General features: G+C 39.2%; 2 protein-coding genes across 4 annotated transcripts in view; one reads left to right on the plus strand and one right to left on the minus strand.

The window, feature by feature from the left end:
* The window catches only part of LOC139935796 (uncharacterized), a 144,074-nt gene that overhangs the window by 79,402 nt on the left and 47,911 nt on the right, over window positions 1-16,761 (plus strand). The gene's annotated exons all lie outside the window — the stretch shown is intronic.
* Window positions 219-16,727, minus strand: LOC139936652 (coiled-coil domain-containing protein 138-like). Of its 3 annotated transcripts, none has more exons than XM_071931511.1 (13): window positions 16,613-16,727; window positions 15,505-15,585; window positions 14,505-14,765; window positions 13,919-14,121; window positions 11,686-11,838; window positions 10,443-10,562; window positions 9,413-9,640; window positions 7,401-7,544; window positions 6,489-6,611; window positions 5,117-5,318; window positions 4,151-4,327; window positions 3,050-3,188; window positions 219-2,484 (listed from the first exon to the last, which is right to left on the minus strand). In XM_071931511.1, the coding sequence occupies exons 2-13, from the start codon at window positions 15,539-15,541 to the stop codon at window positions 2,334-2,336; spliced, it is 1,938 nt and encodes a 645-aa protein (XP_071787612.1). In that variant the 5' UTR covers window positions 15,542-15,585; window positions 16,613-16,727; the 3' UTR covers window positions 219-2,333. The 3 variants fall into 3 exon arrangements, with proteins under 3 accessions (XP_071787612.1, XP_071787610.1, XP_071787611.1); XM_071931509.1 differs by having other exon boundaries at window positions 5,117-5,321; XM_071931510.1 differs by having other exon boundaries at window positions 5,117-5,321; window positions 16,599-16,727.

Raw genomic sequence — 16,761 nt, forward strand, 5'->3', positions numbered from 1 at the left:
TGTAGCCAAATTCAGCAACATGTAATCATTGCAAATGTGGAATCATTTTACAGAGGAACACTTCAGCTTGCATTGGTATAAAACATAAACAAATATAGTAATGAATAATAAAAAAATATTATACTTGATTAAAAAAAGTTCCCCTAACATTTTGTAAGCAGTTTATAATAAATTATTGACGATACAAACGACTTTGTGAGAAAACCATATAAATTTAATTTAATTCCGTTGAAATGAAATAATATGTACTGGCATCAATTAATATACATACATGTATATGCACATGGCACATTCTGGCTATGTTTTGTTGTGTTGAAACTTTTTATTTAAAACATTAAACAACATTCTTTCATCAATCAATACACAATGTTTACTACATCTAAACCACAAATTTACACAGATTTCCCCGGCCATTTTCATAAGAATTTTACTCGTGTGAGCAAGACAATTTAGGGTTCTTTTGAGAGCATTCAATTTCGTTTTGGTGCATTCAAAATTTACATATTCATATAACTCAAAGTTTCTGACACTTTTTGAAAGACCCATTCAATTATAAACAAATATTCACCGTTTGGTCCGTTTTTTTTGTTCCAAATATTTATATTGGTGCTTGACGATCTGCGTGATCTTTTATTTTCAATCTACATTTAATTATCAAGACAGAAATGGGTGTTAAATGCACTGGACACTATTGGCAATTACTCAAAATAATTTACTTGGTAACAAGCAATGCTGTTGATAGTATAAAACATTGTTAGAAACTGCTACTCTGAAGGAACAAAGTTTTTGAGAAAGAAGTAATTTTCCACTAAAACATTTGAATTTGATTTTGAGACCTCAGAATTAGAATTTGATGACCCGAAATCAATCATTTGAAAGCGCACAACTTCTTGTGACAAGGGTGTTTTTACTTCAATTATTATCTCGCAACTTTGACAACCAATTGAGTTCAAATTTTCACAGGTTTGTTATTTTGTGCATATGTTAAGGTACACCAAGCAAGAAGACTGGTCTTTGACAATTACCAATAGTGTCCAGTGCCTTTAAACTGAATGACACCTTAGTGAAACTGGCCTAGAAAACCTACAATAAATATAGTGAAATACACTGCACATCTTTCGTGGGCACATAAATTGGCTGATCACCATTAAGGAATATAAACAATTCTGAAATCTTTAATCATCGGTCAAACCATGGAGATGGAGGTTTTTTCTTCCAGCACGGTCAAAGTCAAACTGAGAAAAAGACCAAGTCGTACTTGGGTAAGTTAAATAAAAATATTGCAAGTAGTGCTGATAAGTTATCAACTCAATCATTTTCAAATATCATCAATAACCCCAAATCAATCACTTCCACTTAAAACTGTGAGCTTATATCTGGAGGTAGCTGGGTCGAATCCCACTCTAGTAAATTCTTTGTTCAACCCCAAAAATCTTGTAAATTTAAATTAACGGAAACAAATTTCTCACCTAAACAGCCTAGTATTTCAGATGTACAACATTCTCAAAAACTGTGCTAATATTGGTTTAAAGAAAGTTAATAAAAAATCACTTTTAAAAGGCAAGGGCACCAAGGCATTTTCTCCTTTCTACTTGAGCATTTTAAGGGCACCAAGGCAATGACAACTAGGCCTGGGCGAATTATTCGAATATCCGGTTAATGGCGAATAGGTTTTCCTATCCGTAACCGCGAATGCCTTTTTTTTCTTAACCGGATATCCGCATAGGGCGCGAATACCTATTTACAAACTGGATAATTCTGTAATTACAACCGAGTAACCGGATATTCTTTAATATCCGAATATCCGCGGACGTCGGGCGACAACTGATATGAATGTTTTGTCTGAATCCTTATGAAACTTCTATTAAGACAGCATAAAACAGCATATATTAAGTATTTAACTATGCTCACCTCCGTGAAGAGTTAAAACAATGACATTGCTGACGTAATTTGTTCAAAGATTACAAAAGTTTTCCTTCACGTAGAGTCAATCACGATCAAAAGAAAAAGCAAATCGCCATCTTTAAATTAGATCCGGTCATTTTTATGAATGAACCGAGTGACACTGTCTAAAACTAATATCAATTTTTTTTTTAAACAGCGCCCTCTAGCGGCGAAAACAATATTCGAATATCGGTTAATTTCGGATAGTTGGCCAGCGGTATCCGAATAACAAAGTTTCACTATTCGCCCAGCACAAATGACAACGGGGCATGGAGGTAATTGCCTGTGTTGCCTCCGCGAAGTATCAGGCCTGAATGTTAATACACATCCCTTGTCTTTATACACTGCTTTCTTCATGGTATAATTGTTAATTTGTATCTCCGAAGCAGTTAACTTATTGGAGATCGTTTAGCAATGTTGAAATTGAATAAGATTGAGCGTAGATTGAGAGAGAGGAATGTGTTGTCTTGGAATCCAGTACGTAACATCTCCTGCACTACACTGGTTATACCCTGCACTTCAAAATGACGCTTGTTGGACCTGTAGAGAAACAAAAGAATTCAATTCATTATATGTTGATAAAGACAGGGTCAATGAAGCAATGTTAAAAAAAAAAAATTGTATGCAAATAGATTTTTTTTTTCTTCCCCCCCCCCATACACCGATGTGTGTTAGCAATTGCCGATGCAAATTTAACATCTGTCACATATCGTTGCGGTACCCGTTCCCAAAACATAGGATTTGAACTGCCTCTAGCTACCAAGCAACCTCGGTAGTCTAGTTGCAAGGGTCTTAGAAGTTGGCATTCTAGAATGCAAGGGTCGTGGGTACGAATCCCTCCCGAGTAACATGCCTGTGGTACTTGTTCACAGGACTCGGGAAAGTACTGAGTATACAGTGCTAACACACATCGGTGTATGGGTAAAAAAAAATAATAATAATATTCTTTATCCCTGATGCAAATTTAACATCTATTATATAGACAAGTATGTTCATGCTTCTTCCGGAAGTGATTTTCAAAGTCTTGGTGCTTTGTTGGAAAAATTAACAGAAGTGGTTTATCAACTAGCAATAAATTAGTTCGACATTAAGTTTACACACTTACTTGATCTTAGAGAGTTTCTGTAATATAATGCTGAGTTTTTCCCATGTCTTAGAATCCAGGTTGGGTGTACGCAGTACGGTGGCGCAGGCACGGAACCATGTATCATTACAGCAGCTGTCTAGGAACTCTCGGGTTAACACTAAACACAAGTAGAATAAGTACATGGTAAACTACACGCAAGTAAAAATTATGCTATTTTCCCCACTTCAAAACTGTTATCTCGTGGGCAGTCTCTTTGTATCATGAGCAACGGACGAAATCAAAATATTTTGAGCTTTTTTCAGTACATAATGTCACAAATTTGTTGCGTGCGTTTATACGTTTTTCTTAATAACTATTTGATGTTTCATTCTTTTTATGTAACATATTATTGCTTTTATTATATTTTTACTGACTGTTTTTTGTAAACTGTACATTTCGTCTTTTGCCCGCTGTATTGAAGTATACTTATAAACCATTACTAATAATAATGACATGACAGTCAAGATATTTATTTTAAACATTTTAAGTGACAAGGTTTCCCCTTAACAAATTGCAAATTGAAGTTGAAGCATTTGGAGTATGTTTTTCAGAAGAAAGACAACATAAAATGTTGAATATGCTCCTTTCTCCATAGTAATACATATGATACAAACATTATACAATTGTTGCACGCTATGACGGGATCCATGGCGCTTGTACAACCGAGGGTGCCATTTCCCCCCGAGGGTGTACAAAACCCATGGACCCCAGTCACAGCGTGTAACAATTGTTTTGTTATACCTTGGTAACATTGTTATTCCTCTTCTCAAAGTTCTGTTGTCATCTTCAAACATTATTCATCGGAGTAATGAATATGGTTCTTCACCTGTTCCCTCGAACCCGCATGTGTTTTGTACACAGCGCTGGATATCGACCAACGGTGGGAACGATCAAGGTGATGTACAGCGGTTAACATCACTTTTCATGTTAACCGCCGCGCTGTGCATTATGCGTAGCGCACATCCTTAGCCATGGTATATGCGTTTGTGTTGCACGTCACGTGATTGGTTCTTGACCAATCAAACTTCACAATTTGTTACCGCGGTATAACAAGTTAAAATGAAATACATTTTACCACACCTGATTCCACTGACATTTGTAGACAGACATCTATGGCACTAGTCACCAATGCTTTGTTAGTCATCTTTAAGAATGGAGTCACTACTTGGGTAGCCTGGTATCCAAGAAACAACTCCTTGGCCGACTCTTCCTTTAGGTCTGCCCTCAAAACATCAAACACCAAGGCAAGGATGTCAACTGCCAATTTCAAAATAATCAGATTTCATGTATCAGTATAGGGTATATACCCCAAAATACAGATAATAGAAATAACAACACAAGTAATAATAACAATTGGTTTTTATATCTTGCTATACGCAGCGTTTCAAAGCGCTTCAAACATTTTTACCCCTGGTCACTGAGCCATCTAATTCAGCTCCCTGAAGAGTGTACAGCCAGCCGTCGATTTCACCAAACTCTTCCTAACTTAGGATTAATCTTAGGACTTAGGATGGGTTCAGTTCTGTGTTCAAACACGTTGGACGCATTGAACCCATCCTAAGTTAGGATGAGTTAATCGTCCTAACTGGAGTTAGAATTAATCCTAGCGTTTCGTGAAATTGGCTGCTGTGCAACAAATATGCGCTCTAAAGCTAAATCAATCACAAGAACCATCTCTGCCCTCACAGGTACCAATTTACCCCTGGGTGGAGAGAAGCAATTATAGTTGATTGTGTCTTGCTCAGGAAACAATACACAGGTGTCATGACCGGGACTCAAACCAAGACTCTGCTGAACAGAAACACCAGAGATCGAGTTCTGTGCTCCTAACCACCAGACAACGACACCCCACAAAGTATACATAAGTTTTACCGTTAGTTTCGTTTAAAATTTCAAGAAATTTGGAAAGGGATTTCACTGGGTCCCCATCTTGCGTTATGGTGTTACCGCAAACCTTTCCATATTGTATTTCCACCTTGCAAAGTTTCAAATCCTACTCATCTTGCTATAGTTTCTCATACATTCACATGGCAATGTAACACCTACCTTGAGAGAGAGTCTTCATAATAATAAGACATGACAGCAATCGGATGTGGAGATTAGGACTCCTGAAAAATATAGCTGCTTTGGGCTTCTCATGTAAACCATCTGGAACCTTCACATCTTGTGTACCAACAGCAAATCGTACTGTAGTGGGTTTATACAGCTCTTCACCAAGACGACGGTACGTTGCAGACAAAGGGTTACGCTGCTGAGAAAATTCAATTCAATTCAAGTAAACATTTTTTTCATACAACACTTCTCAAGATATAACATAAATTCAAAATATTACACAGATAAGCCAAATATTAAGCACAAAGAAAGGAGGGAAAAGAGTTAATCTTGGTCGGCAGCTCGGGTAATTTTGACAATCTTTACTATTTGTCAGGATGAGCTGTGCGGAAGGCACAACAAAAGATTATCTGTAGCGGTTCGGCGCCTTTCAGAAGCAATGCAGGTGATGTACTTTACGAACGCTCATGCCTCATTTGCATGGACGGCAAGCCTTCGGGGCATGCACAGTTCATAGAAAATCGTACAAGTAGGTAGCGTGTGCGTCGCGGGCAGACGGTGCTGGCAGCGTGGTTAGTTCACTTGTACGGTGTCTGTAAACTGTGCATGCCCCGCAGGCCGGCCATCCATCCAGATGAGGCCTAGGCGTGTGCGTCCACAAAGTCTGTCTCACTTACTTCTGAAAGGCGCCGAACCGCTACAGATTTTAGTTTTTAGTGCCTTTCGGCCTGTGTGGCCATACCTGTGTTTCAGTTGTATTGTATTTTGCTTTATACTTATCTGGGCCCAATTTCATAGAGCTGCTCAAGCACAAAAAGTAGCTAAGCACAACAAACTTATGCTTAGCACAATAAGGTTACCAGCCAAAATATCATTTCACATGCACCGTTTGTGACTGGTATCCTGCTCATTTCCGCTCAGCAGGAAAATGTTAAGCACTATTCTCTGCTTAAGCAGCTCTATGAATTGGGCCCTGTTTGCAGGTTTTTTCCTTTTATGAAGGTTTTGTTTCAAATAAATACATCTTGTAACAAAGAAGGTAAACACTATGGGTGCGTTTGATTAGCTTCCCTGGGTCGACCCCGCGGTGCTCACTCAGGTGAGCCCCTGACAAGAGCTAATCGAACGAACACACTTGCCCTCTCGTAGTAACGTCATGGTGACCCACTCCACAAGCAGGGCACATGGGGCTGACCTTCGCGAGCCCCTGCAATGACGTCAAAGCTATTCGAACAGACCGGGGGCAGACCGGGGTCAACCCAGGGAAGCTAATCGAATGCACCCAGTAATACCTGAGTTTGCTGTGATTGGTCTAGGTGCACTAATGACCAATATATGAACTGAAGGCATATAAACACTGTAATACCTGAGGTTGTTGTGATTGGTCTAGGTGCACTAATGACCAATATATGAACTGAAGGCACGGTAGATGTATTTTGGAACTGGAAGGCGGTAGGCAGTGAAGAACCTCCACAATGGATGGCAAGATCTTGAGGGAAAAGAAAATGCGTTGTCAAGAGCTTGAAGGAATCAACACTTCAGAAAATACTGAAACCATTGCTCTATCTTACTAACAAAATGCATTCTAAAGGGGAAGCAAGATTGATACTTATTTAATTAAGAAAATAGAATTAGCTTATGCAAACTGCTTACCCACCCAAAGGACCTACTATCGCGAAGGCTTAGTGAGAAATATTCTGCTAAGGTCAAATTGTCAGGCCATTACCTATTTTTTGCACTTATTTAATTAAAAAATATTCTCCCCAAAGACAATATCATACTTCATCATCTTTGAATCCAAGACTTCGTTGTTATCTTTTGTGCTCAGAACTCAAAACGCCTCAAGTATACAATACTCACATTCCATTTTCTACAAGTCCGTGTTACAATACGGACTTTATCTAGTCGAGGAATCGGTATCAGGCGAGGGCGCTAGCCTAGATGTTGTCTATTTACGAAAAGTGCACTAGGTTCTTTTACGTGGGTTGTGGGGCTTAACGTCCAATCCAAAAGATTTAGCATCAGTGGTTAAATGCTTGAAGGACACAAGTGTCACGACCAGGACCTGAACCCACACTCTGCTTATCAGAAACAGGTACCCATTTATACCCCTGGGTACCCATTTATACTTCAGCTATTAATAAAGTATCTTGCTCAAGGACACAAGTGTCGCGACCAGGACTCGAACCCACACTCCGATGACTTAACCATCACAATTTGATTTCTATGCTCTCAACCACTGGGCCAGGACACCCATGGTTAGTAAACATTTTTTTACCTTGGTGCACCGTTCCTTTGTCAGTTCAGGTGTAGGTAACGCTATGAGAGGTTGTTTAATGCAATCCACTGTCATGGTATTCCGGAGATGTACTTCACTTAGCCATTCCAATAAGACACCCAGGACATCATAGACTGCTGGAGGCTGAAATACAGTAACAAGTAAATCTATATTTAGTTTGCGGCAACGCTACAAGCCAGGTAGAGTTTGTTCTTAAAGGGGAAGGTACATGTTTGGTAATTACTCAAAACAAATATTAACTTAAAAACTGACTTGGTAATAAACATTTTATGCTTATGTTGGGATACACCAAGTGAGAAGACTGGTCTTTGACAATTACCAAACGTGTACCTGCCCTCTAAGAGAACTGTCTTGCTATATACTATCCTATCACTGCCGCGAAGTGAGTTTTTAATTTTTCCCAACTTTTTCGACTAGCTTGCTCTTGTCATTGTCAGAGACTGAAGAATGGGAGAGATGTGGGCCTTGTTTGTAGGGGTTCAGAGGTTTAAAGACACTAGAAACTATTGGTAATTGTCAAAGACTAGTCTTCTCAGTTGGTGTGTCTCAACATATGCATAAAATAACAAACCTGTGAAAATTTGAGCTCAATCGGTCGTCGAAGTTGCAAGATATTAATGAAAGAAAAAACCACCCTTGTCACACAAAGTTGTGTGCTTTCAGATGCTTCATTTCGAGACCTCAAATTCTAAATACATGTATGTGGTCTCGAAATCTAATTCGTGAAAAATTACTTCTTTCTCAAAAACTACATTACTTCAGGGGGAGCTGTTTCTCACAATGTTTTATACTATCATCCTCTTCCTATTACTCGTTACAAAGAAAGGTTTTACGCTCATAAATATTTTGAGTAAATACCAATAGTGTCCACTGCCTTTAAATTATTCGAATGGAGGTCGCCTCGAACTGATTCAGCAAATTGTAAAAACTATCATAAAGTAGGTCATTAGCTGAAAGCTTTTCTACAGAAACCATCAATCAAATCTTTGTTCAATTGAAAGGTTATAAAAGTAATACAGATTGATTTTGTTGAGATGTAGAACAAAGAGTTTTATTTCAACAGCTTTATTTCATGTACTGCATCTCTTTGGAAATCCTTGCCTGGTTGATGTTTCCCCCCTCCCCCATCCTACAATCTGGACTGTTTTAAGAGGAATATCAATTCCTGCCTCCAGCTCTCCTGACCTAGAGTTGCTTTAAGCCTCGTTTGGGGCAAAATTGCACAATTTATTTTTAAACAACATGTATCTTATATAGAATTTGAGGCATAGTATGGTGAGGTATCAATATATATTTGGTTTGCGGTAACACCATGTGTGTATCTACTTGCCAAGTAGAGTTTGTTCTTAGAGAACTGTCTTGCTTAATTCTACTACCGCGGAGTAGATTGTTCGGGTGACTTCTCAGTTCTGAAAAGAACTGTCCTGCTTATTAACTTTTACCGGGACGGATGGTATAGAAATAGGCTGGGACTATTACTTTACATGTAGCTTATAGGATCGTAATTAACTGTACTACTGCGGAGTCAGCTCTTGGGTTTGGTCTCATTATGTATCTTTAAGGAGTCTTTCACCCATGGCTTACACCCAATTTACCTGCTACATTTGTACTAGATATTAAAGACAGTGGACACTATTGGTAATTGTCAGAGACTAGCCTTCACAGTTGGTGTATCTCAACATATGCATGAAATATCAACTTGTGAAAAATTGAGCTCAATCGGTCGTCGAAGTTGCTTATAATAAAAGAAAAAGAACCCTTGCAACACGAAGTTGTGTGCGTTTATATGGTTGATTTCGAGACGAAATCAAATTCATGGAAAATTACTTCTGTCTCGAAAACTATGGCTCTTCAGAGGGAGCTGTTTTTTACAGTGTTTTATACCATCAACCTCTCCCCATTACTCGTCACCAAGAAAGGTTTTATGCTAATAATTATTTTGAGTAATTACCAATAGTGTCCACTGCCTTTAAGCCTGTCCAGCTAATTACCTTTGTACTACCGGTATGTTTAGCCTGTCCAGCTGCTTTGCTTGCATCTGTGTTGTCCTTGGTGGCCAACAGTTGTTGTCTATTTTCAGCTTTAGCCCTGAGTGAGACACTGTCTAGCTCCCTCTGTCGTGCAGTTAGTTCTTGTTTCCTCTGTAGGTTTGCTAAGCGGCTCTGGACATTCACAGCTTGAGACTCAAGCCTCTTGTTCTGCTCCTGAATTTCAGACAACTGGAAGGAAAATTGGTTGAATTTATTTGTTGTGTTGTATTAAAACGACCGGTAGGGGGCGCCAGCACGACTCCCCGTTGAAATGCTGGCTGCCCCTGCAGGCCGATCGGAAAATCTGCTCGCTAGAGAGGGTGCTGATTAGGGTTCTATCTCTGATTAAAATGATTAGGTATGCTCTGTTCAGCTTTATAAATTGTTATTGACGAAAATGTTAACCCTGGTTCATATTTTTGCGTCACAAATTTGCAATGAATAATTTACAACAGTTGAGTTTTGTTCAACTCCAGCGAAACATTCGCTGCGAGGAACAGCCATGTGATGTCAAAATTTGCTTTGCAGTCGCAGGAAGTATGAACCGAGCTTTACATTACTGACGGACAAAGCAATTTTTAGGCTTAGTGAAGTTTCATTTAAACGGTTAGCAAAGTAAATGTGTAAGTAAAATTGGGTTTTATGCTTCACACTACTGGAGTATCTTTCCACCAAAGATCACTATGCAGTAGTTGTAGGTAAACCGAAGTTTGATGCAGGCTAGAGCGCTACAAAAGCAGCATAGTTCCTAATACCTAGTTCGGCTCCTAAACAGTGTTCATAGACAATAAGAGCATCTGTTGAAAACATATCTCCTCTTTTTTCAATCTTCTTGTGTAAAAGCATGCTAATGAAACTTATTATATATTGAATTGCTTTCTTGTATTTGCCGTTTGTTAAAAATATGTTTTTTATAATAATTGTTATGGATTTTGCAATGGCTGAAATGGAATGTATCCTAATAAACCAATTCATATTGAATCAAATGTACCTGTTTTCGAAGGCTATCATTGGCTTGTTTTAGTGTCTCAAAAGATGACTTAAGTCGTTTATTCTCTTTACTCTTATCCTGTAGCTGTACATGCCATTTGCTGATCTCACTTTGGTGTTGCTGTAAATACAATGTGATCATAACTGCATTATATTACTATGTTGTATTTACTTTCCAACATAATAATAACAAAATAATAATAGTTATGTGGCGCTTAATATTAGCATTTTATAAGTGGCATTTACCTTCAATTTCAAAGAGATGAGTGTTTAAGAAGGGGTAAATGGGTACCTGTGAGGGCAGAGATGGTTCTTGTGGTTGATTTAGCTTAGTGCGCTACATATTTGGCGGCACAGCTTGTATACTCCCCAGGGAGCTGAGATGGTTTAAGGAATGAAATGGCCCAGTGATCAGGGTAACAATATTGGAAGCGCTTTGAGACATGGTGTATAAAGCGCTATATAAAAACCAAATATTACTATTATATATTACTAGTATTATTTAGTAGAGATGAATAAGTCAGTAAAGGTAGCTTGACAGACAGTGAGAGGGAGATTGTTCCATGGTGCAGCTGAGGGGAAAGCTCATTGACCATAGCGAGTATATTGTGAGTTGTGTTATATGGAGATTGTAAATTGAAGGAATGCATTGGAAATTTGAGAAATGAGACTTTATGTGGGAGCATGTCCATTAACATGATTGCCCTAAATGGTGTCAATCTTGCTCTTTCTTCCAAATAACCAAACAGTGGGCAGAAGACAAAAAAAATAGTTTTGCCTGGCCATTCAGGTCTATCAGTCAGTGCAAACAACAAAACAGTTGAGGGGCAATTGTAGAATTATTAATACATGTGTGTTATATTTCTTCAATGGAATTCATTCCCGGGTTATATAGTGTTTCCAACAGTATTACCCTGTTCACTGGGTCATTTAATTTATTCCATAAACCATCTCAGCTCCCTGGGGAGTATACAACCCGTGCAACAAATATGCGCCACTGAGCTAAATCAATCACAAGAACCATCTCTGCCCAGTCACAGGTACCCATTTACCCCTGGGTGGACAGAAGCAATTATAGTAAACTGTCTTGCTCAGGGACACAAGTGTCACGATCGGGATTTGATCCCACCCTCTGCTGAACAGAAACACCAGAGCTTGTGTTCGGTGCTCTTATCTGCTCAGACACGACACCCCACATATCCAATTGCTCCGCATTCAGTAACGTACAGTAGTTAGAATATTACCTCTTTCAACTCTGCAAATCTGCGTCCTACTTCCCTATGTGCATGATGAATTGACTGATCACGTTCTAACAAGCTCGTCTGCTCTCGTTCATCTAGCGCCCTCTCTCGTTCCATCAGGTCCAACTCCCTTTCATGAAGAATTGCACTCTCTTGCTGTATGACACAACATTTCAATTGTAACAATCTTTATATAGAAATATAAATTACACTGAAAGCACCTCAATACATGTATATTGTATTATAACACCCCTTACCAATATTCTGCCTTTTCATTGGTTTAGAGGGTGTCAAATGATATGTCTTAGTTTTACTAGACGACGGCCGGGTGATAGTGCATTGGTTTGCCATGCGCAAGTCCGAAGACTATCACACGGAGTGCAGTACCCAGACGTCAGTTGCGTGTACGAGGATGATAAATTAAGTCTGTAACCATTTCGGATTACATGACACTACATGCAGCACAGTAAAAGTGTTTGCAATCTGTATTCGCGTCGTCCGTGGATTGTATCTATCAGGCCTGTAACTTAATAATAATAGTACAGTATTTAGAAATGTTTGGGGTGTTATAAAACAAATATTGACTGCTTTACTCATGCAATGGTTAAAACTATGATTCCCTCGGTGATCCCCGGAGCGTTCCCCGGAGCGATCCCCGGAACCCTCCGGGGATCACCTCGGGAGTCATAGTTTTAACCATAGCACTCGAAGCAGTCAATATTTGTATACATGCACCATGACATATCTGCAGCAATAAGCATAGACTTGTGGACAAGTTGTTAATGGTTTGTTGCGGTGAAAGTCGAGTCATGGTGGTGGCGTAATGATTCAGGTCTCCGCGACCATACTGACCATGCGATGTCACTGCTCTCGCGTGAAGCTGCTGGCTGTGGACGACTCCCCCATTAAATGAGACTGCACAGCGCGAGAGCAGCAGTCTCCCAGGGGCAAGCAGTCTCGCGAGAATATCGCCAGTGTTGTGGGAATTGCGGAGAGAGTCGGAACGCTATCACCGCAACAGACATTTAAAGGAACACGTTGCCTTGGTTTGGACGAGTTGGTCTATAAAAAGCGTTTGTAAAACCGTTTTTTATCAAATGCATATAGTTGGAAAGATATTTTAAAAGTAGAATACAATGATCCACACAAGTTTGCCCTGAGATTGCGTGGTTTTCCTTTTACTGTGGGAAATAACACGATCGGCCATTTGTGGGAGTAAAAAAATTTACTCCCATAAATGGCCGACCGTTTAAGTTGACGAGGTAAAAGGAAAACAGTGCAATTTCAAGGCATGTTTGTGTGGATCATTGTATTCTACTTTTACAACATCTTTCTACCCATATGCATTTCATAAAAAACGGTTACAAACGCTTTTCAAAGACCAACTCGACTGATCCCTTAAGGACTTGTCCACAAATCTACAATTAGCATGGCCTGTGTCTTTTAGCAAGTTATAAACCAATTGCTTCCCATTATTTTAAGTGAGAAAATAGAATTAGCTGTTGCAAACAACTTACCAACCAAATGGACCGAGAGTATAAATGCAAAAAATAGTTAATGGCCTGACGTTTCGACCCTAGCAAAGTCTTTCTCAAAGGCTAAATGACAACACAATTTAGCCTTCGAGAAAGACTCTGCTAGGGTCGAAACGTCGGGCCATTAACTATTTTTTGCATTATTTTAAGTATCAGACCTATTCCTTTCACATCGCACCATGTCATGGCTTACAATGTGCTGTGGCACAATATGCAATCAATATAACCAGGAACACCCAGGCGTACTGGCGTACCCCTTCTCTTTTCAATAAGTGCACTGGGTTCACAACGCACGGGACCAACGTCCGAAGGACGAAGCATCATGGTTAAATGTCTTGCTTAGGACACAGATGTCACAGCTTGGACTCGAACCCACACTCTGCTGATTAGAAACACCAGGGCTCAATTTCAGAGAGCTGCTTAGCGGTCGATTTTTTTGCAATTTATATTTCATAGCGGTGCTAACCGTAAGCACACGAAGAGGCATGCTAACCTTCCAGTGCTTACCACCTGAAAATAAATGACGTCACAATGCAAATCCACAGTAAACACACAAAGGCCGTCAAATTTTTCTGCTAACCTGTGAAATACGCCAAGGCTTAAGCAAATTCTTCTGCTACAGTAAGCACGCAAATTTGCTTACTGTTAACCAGCGCTATGAAATTGGGCCCCCGAGCTTGAGTCTGGTGCTCTTTATGTACCTGTAACTTTCTGTTGATGGTAGCAAGTTCAGCGTAGACATCCTTGACTGCTTCAACCTTACTGACCTCCTCTTCCATCCGCGATGAAGCTTCTTCCTTATTCCATCTTTTCTTCATTGGGCTCTTGGGCATAAAGCATTCTTCACTCTCATACAATTGATGAAATGAAGTGCTTGGGTCATCCGAAGCTCTAAAGGAAGTGTCTAAAAAGGAATCAAAATATGTGCTGTGTAAGAAGTAACTTTAAATTCCTAAATTGTAAATTCCTAAATTGTAAAAATTTGCTTAGCATGAAATTTCTGTCTTGATAAAAACAGGATTACAAACCACATTTCCATTTGTTGCATACTGCTTGTTACTGGTATTCAGCTGTTGTTTGCTTATCCTGAAAATCACGTGGAAGTTTTGTTGGTAATCCTATTTTTATCAAGGCAAAAATTTCATGCTGAGCAAATTGTTGTGCTTAGCAGCTCTATGAAATTGTGCCAGGGGAGCATAGAGGCAATCGCCGTTGCTGCCTCCAAGAAGTATTAGGCCTGCACTCAGCCACGGCACGCCATCAATGTCTCAAAAATGTCTCACATACCTTCCTCTGTATGACCAGTCTGCTGCCGCAGTGTCTTCCTATCCAACGAGGACTCATCATCTTCAACACCATGCTGAATGGTTTCATCAATCCTCTGACTATCCAATCGAAGAATCTTACAGAGCTCTTTCAAGGCACGGTTGTAATGTCGTCTCTCTGTGCTGCTTAGAGCAGTGGAGTTTGCAGTAGTCAGCAATGTCATGGAAGACATTGGAGTTCTACCACTTGGAGATATTGAGCCTCTTGATGATGGGGAAGCATCTATAAATTACAAAGTAAGAAATTATATTAAAACCGAGTTTGCATCGGATTAAATGATAAGGGCCAAAATGATAAGGTGCTGTGTGTTGTTATAAAAAACTATCAACGCACGTAAAAGACCCCGGTACACATTTGTGACCCACTCTGTGAAAATGAGTCACATGTCGCCCAATACAATATTAAGTTATGGACAGTTTAATGTGGAAAATGTAAAAAAAATAAAATTAAATTTTGTTTTTCTTTTTTTCTTTTAAAGATCTTTAGTTGCATGGTTAACCTTTAGAACACTTACTTTTAAGCAATAAAGCTATGAATACAACAATTTTGTAATCATACTTATGTCTAATTTGTATCCTTTTGCACACAATGGTAGTTTAAAATATCATTTTACTTGTAATTCGTTTTTCACAAAAAATGGTGTAGTGGCTAATTTCAAACAGGAGTAACTCAGCAACGCGATACACCTCAAAGCTTAGATATATACCAAATTACTGCTGCGGATGTGTTCTTTCCAGCCATGCATATAACTCAATTCCTGAAATTGCCTACATGTGACTCATTTTCACAGAGCGGGTCACATTTATGATTTATCGCAAGAGAAGGGGTTCGCCCCGGTGTGTCTGGCAGTGCGACTATCTTCAATCATGAAGGCTGCCCTAGAAGGGAAGGAGAAGTCAGCAACTTTTTCTGACCAAAAAAATAATTGAAACACCAATAATTTTGCTTTAGATTTACTTACACTTTCTTCCAAAGTCTGGATTGGTATGAGAAAACATCCTCAGACATTAAGATACTGTTGGGCTAATTGCTGAAGTGGTTCCTGAAATAACAAAAAAGACAATTGATGTTATTCAATTATATTTGTAATGTTTAACAGAAGGCAGAGTATATTCTCTATGATTTCACCAGTAAATGGTAGAAGCGCCCCCTATAGTTTGCGCACAAAACTCGGTTCTGGGTGATTGTAGTCCCTATGTTTGTCCCTATGTTCAGAATGTGGAAAAATGAATGTAACTTTCTATGGATGCTATAAGAATCCTGAAGAGATGTCGATAGTATTTATTTAATTTTGGAAGAAAATATTTAAAACACTTTGTTTACCATTAAATACTGTATAGGGACAGCAATCTCAAAGACAGGCACTGATGGACTACCCAGCTTTATTTTCCTAACCCAAGGCTACATTGGGCGCCAAAGTCTGCGATTCAACTTTGAGGTATTGACAGATGCCCCAGCACAGGATAAACTGAAATAGCAGCTCCAGTGTTTGTTTTTTTCAGATGTTGCAGATTAAAAACCAGTTAGTCAGGAAAAGCTGTCACTGCTGTTTTTCTATACCGCAGTTTTAAACTTTATTTCCCTGCTGCATGCAGCAGTGAAATGAATGAACAACGGAAAGTCTCCTCGATCCACTAATCGCAGTCCCGCCAATAAGGAAATGCTGTGCCTGATGTGGCACAACTGTTTCAGCCGTTGCTCTCGACCAATAGGAACACAGGAATGAAGAAACTGTCTTAATTTTAAAAGCACAGGTACATGTGCAAGCTCGCGTGTCACGCGAATGTTTCAGCACTTTTTTACTGGTCATAAACAAAGGTTTATACACACACACGTGACGTGCTCTCCACCAATAGGAATAGCGAAACTGTCTGAGGTATTTATGAATACTATATTACTATAGTCTAGATAGTCATAAGCATGCATGATAAGCAAAGGTGGGGGTTGTTGCAATCCCTAAAAAATAAAGTTTAGATTAAATAAACAATGGTCAACTCGGATCAGATGCTTTGCAGACTAAATAATTCCGATTCAGAGATTAATACTATAGTATACCTGTACAAACTTACGAGTCAATTCAGTGAATATCACACACATCTAAGCACAGCTCCAGCTTTCAGTTCACGAAGTTTCAAATTTGGTGCAAGTTTTCTCCGGGATCCGACAACAAATCGTCACACATACAACATACAGGAAACTAATTGACCTAGATATGACG

This window comes from Asterias amurensis, chromosome 4, assembly GCF_032118995.1.
Source record: "Asterias amurensis chromosome 4, ASM3211899v1".
Classification (NCBI taxonomy): domain Eukaryota; kingdom Metazoa; phylum Echinodermata; class Asteroidea; order Forcipulatida; family Asteriidae; genus Asterias; species Asterias amurensis.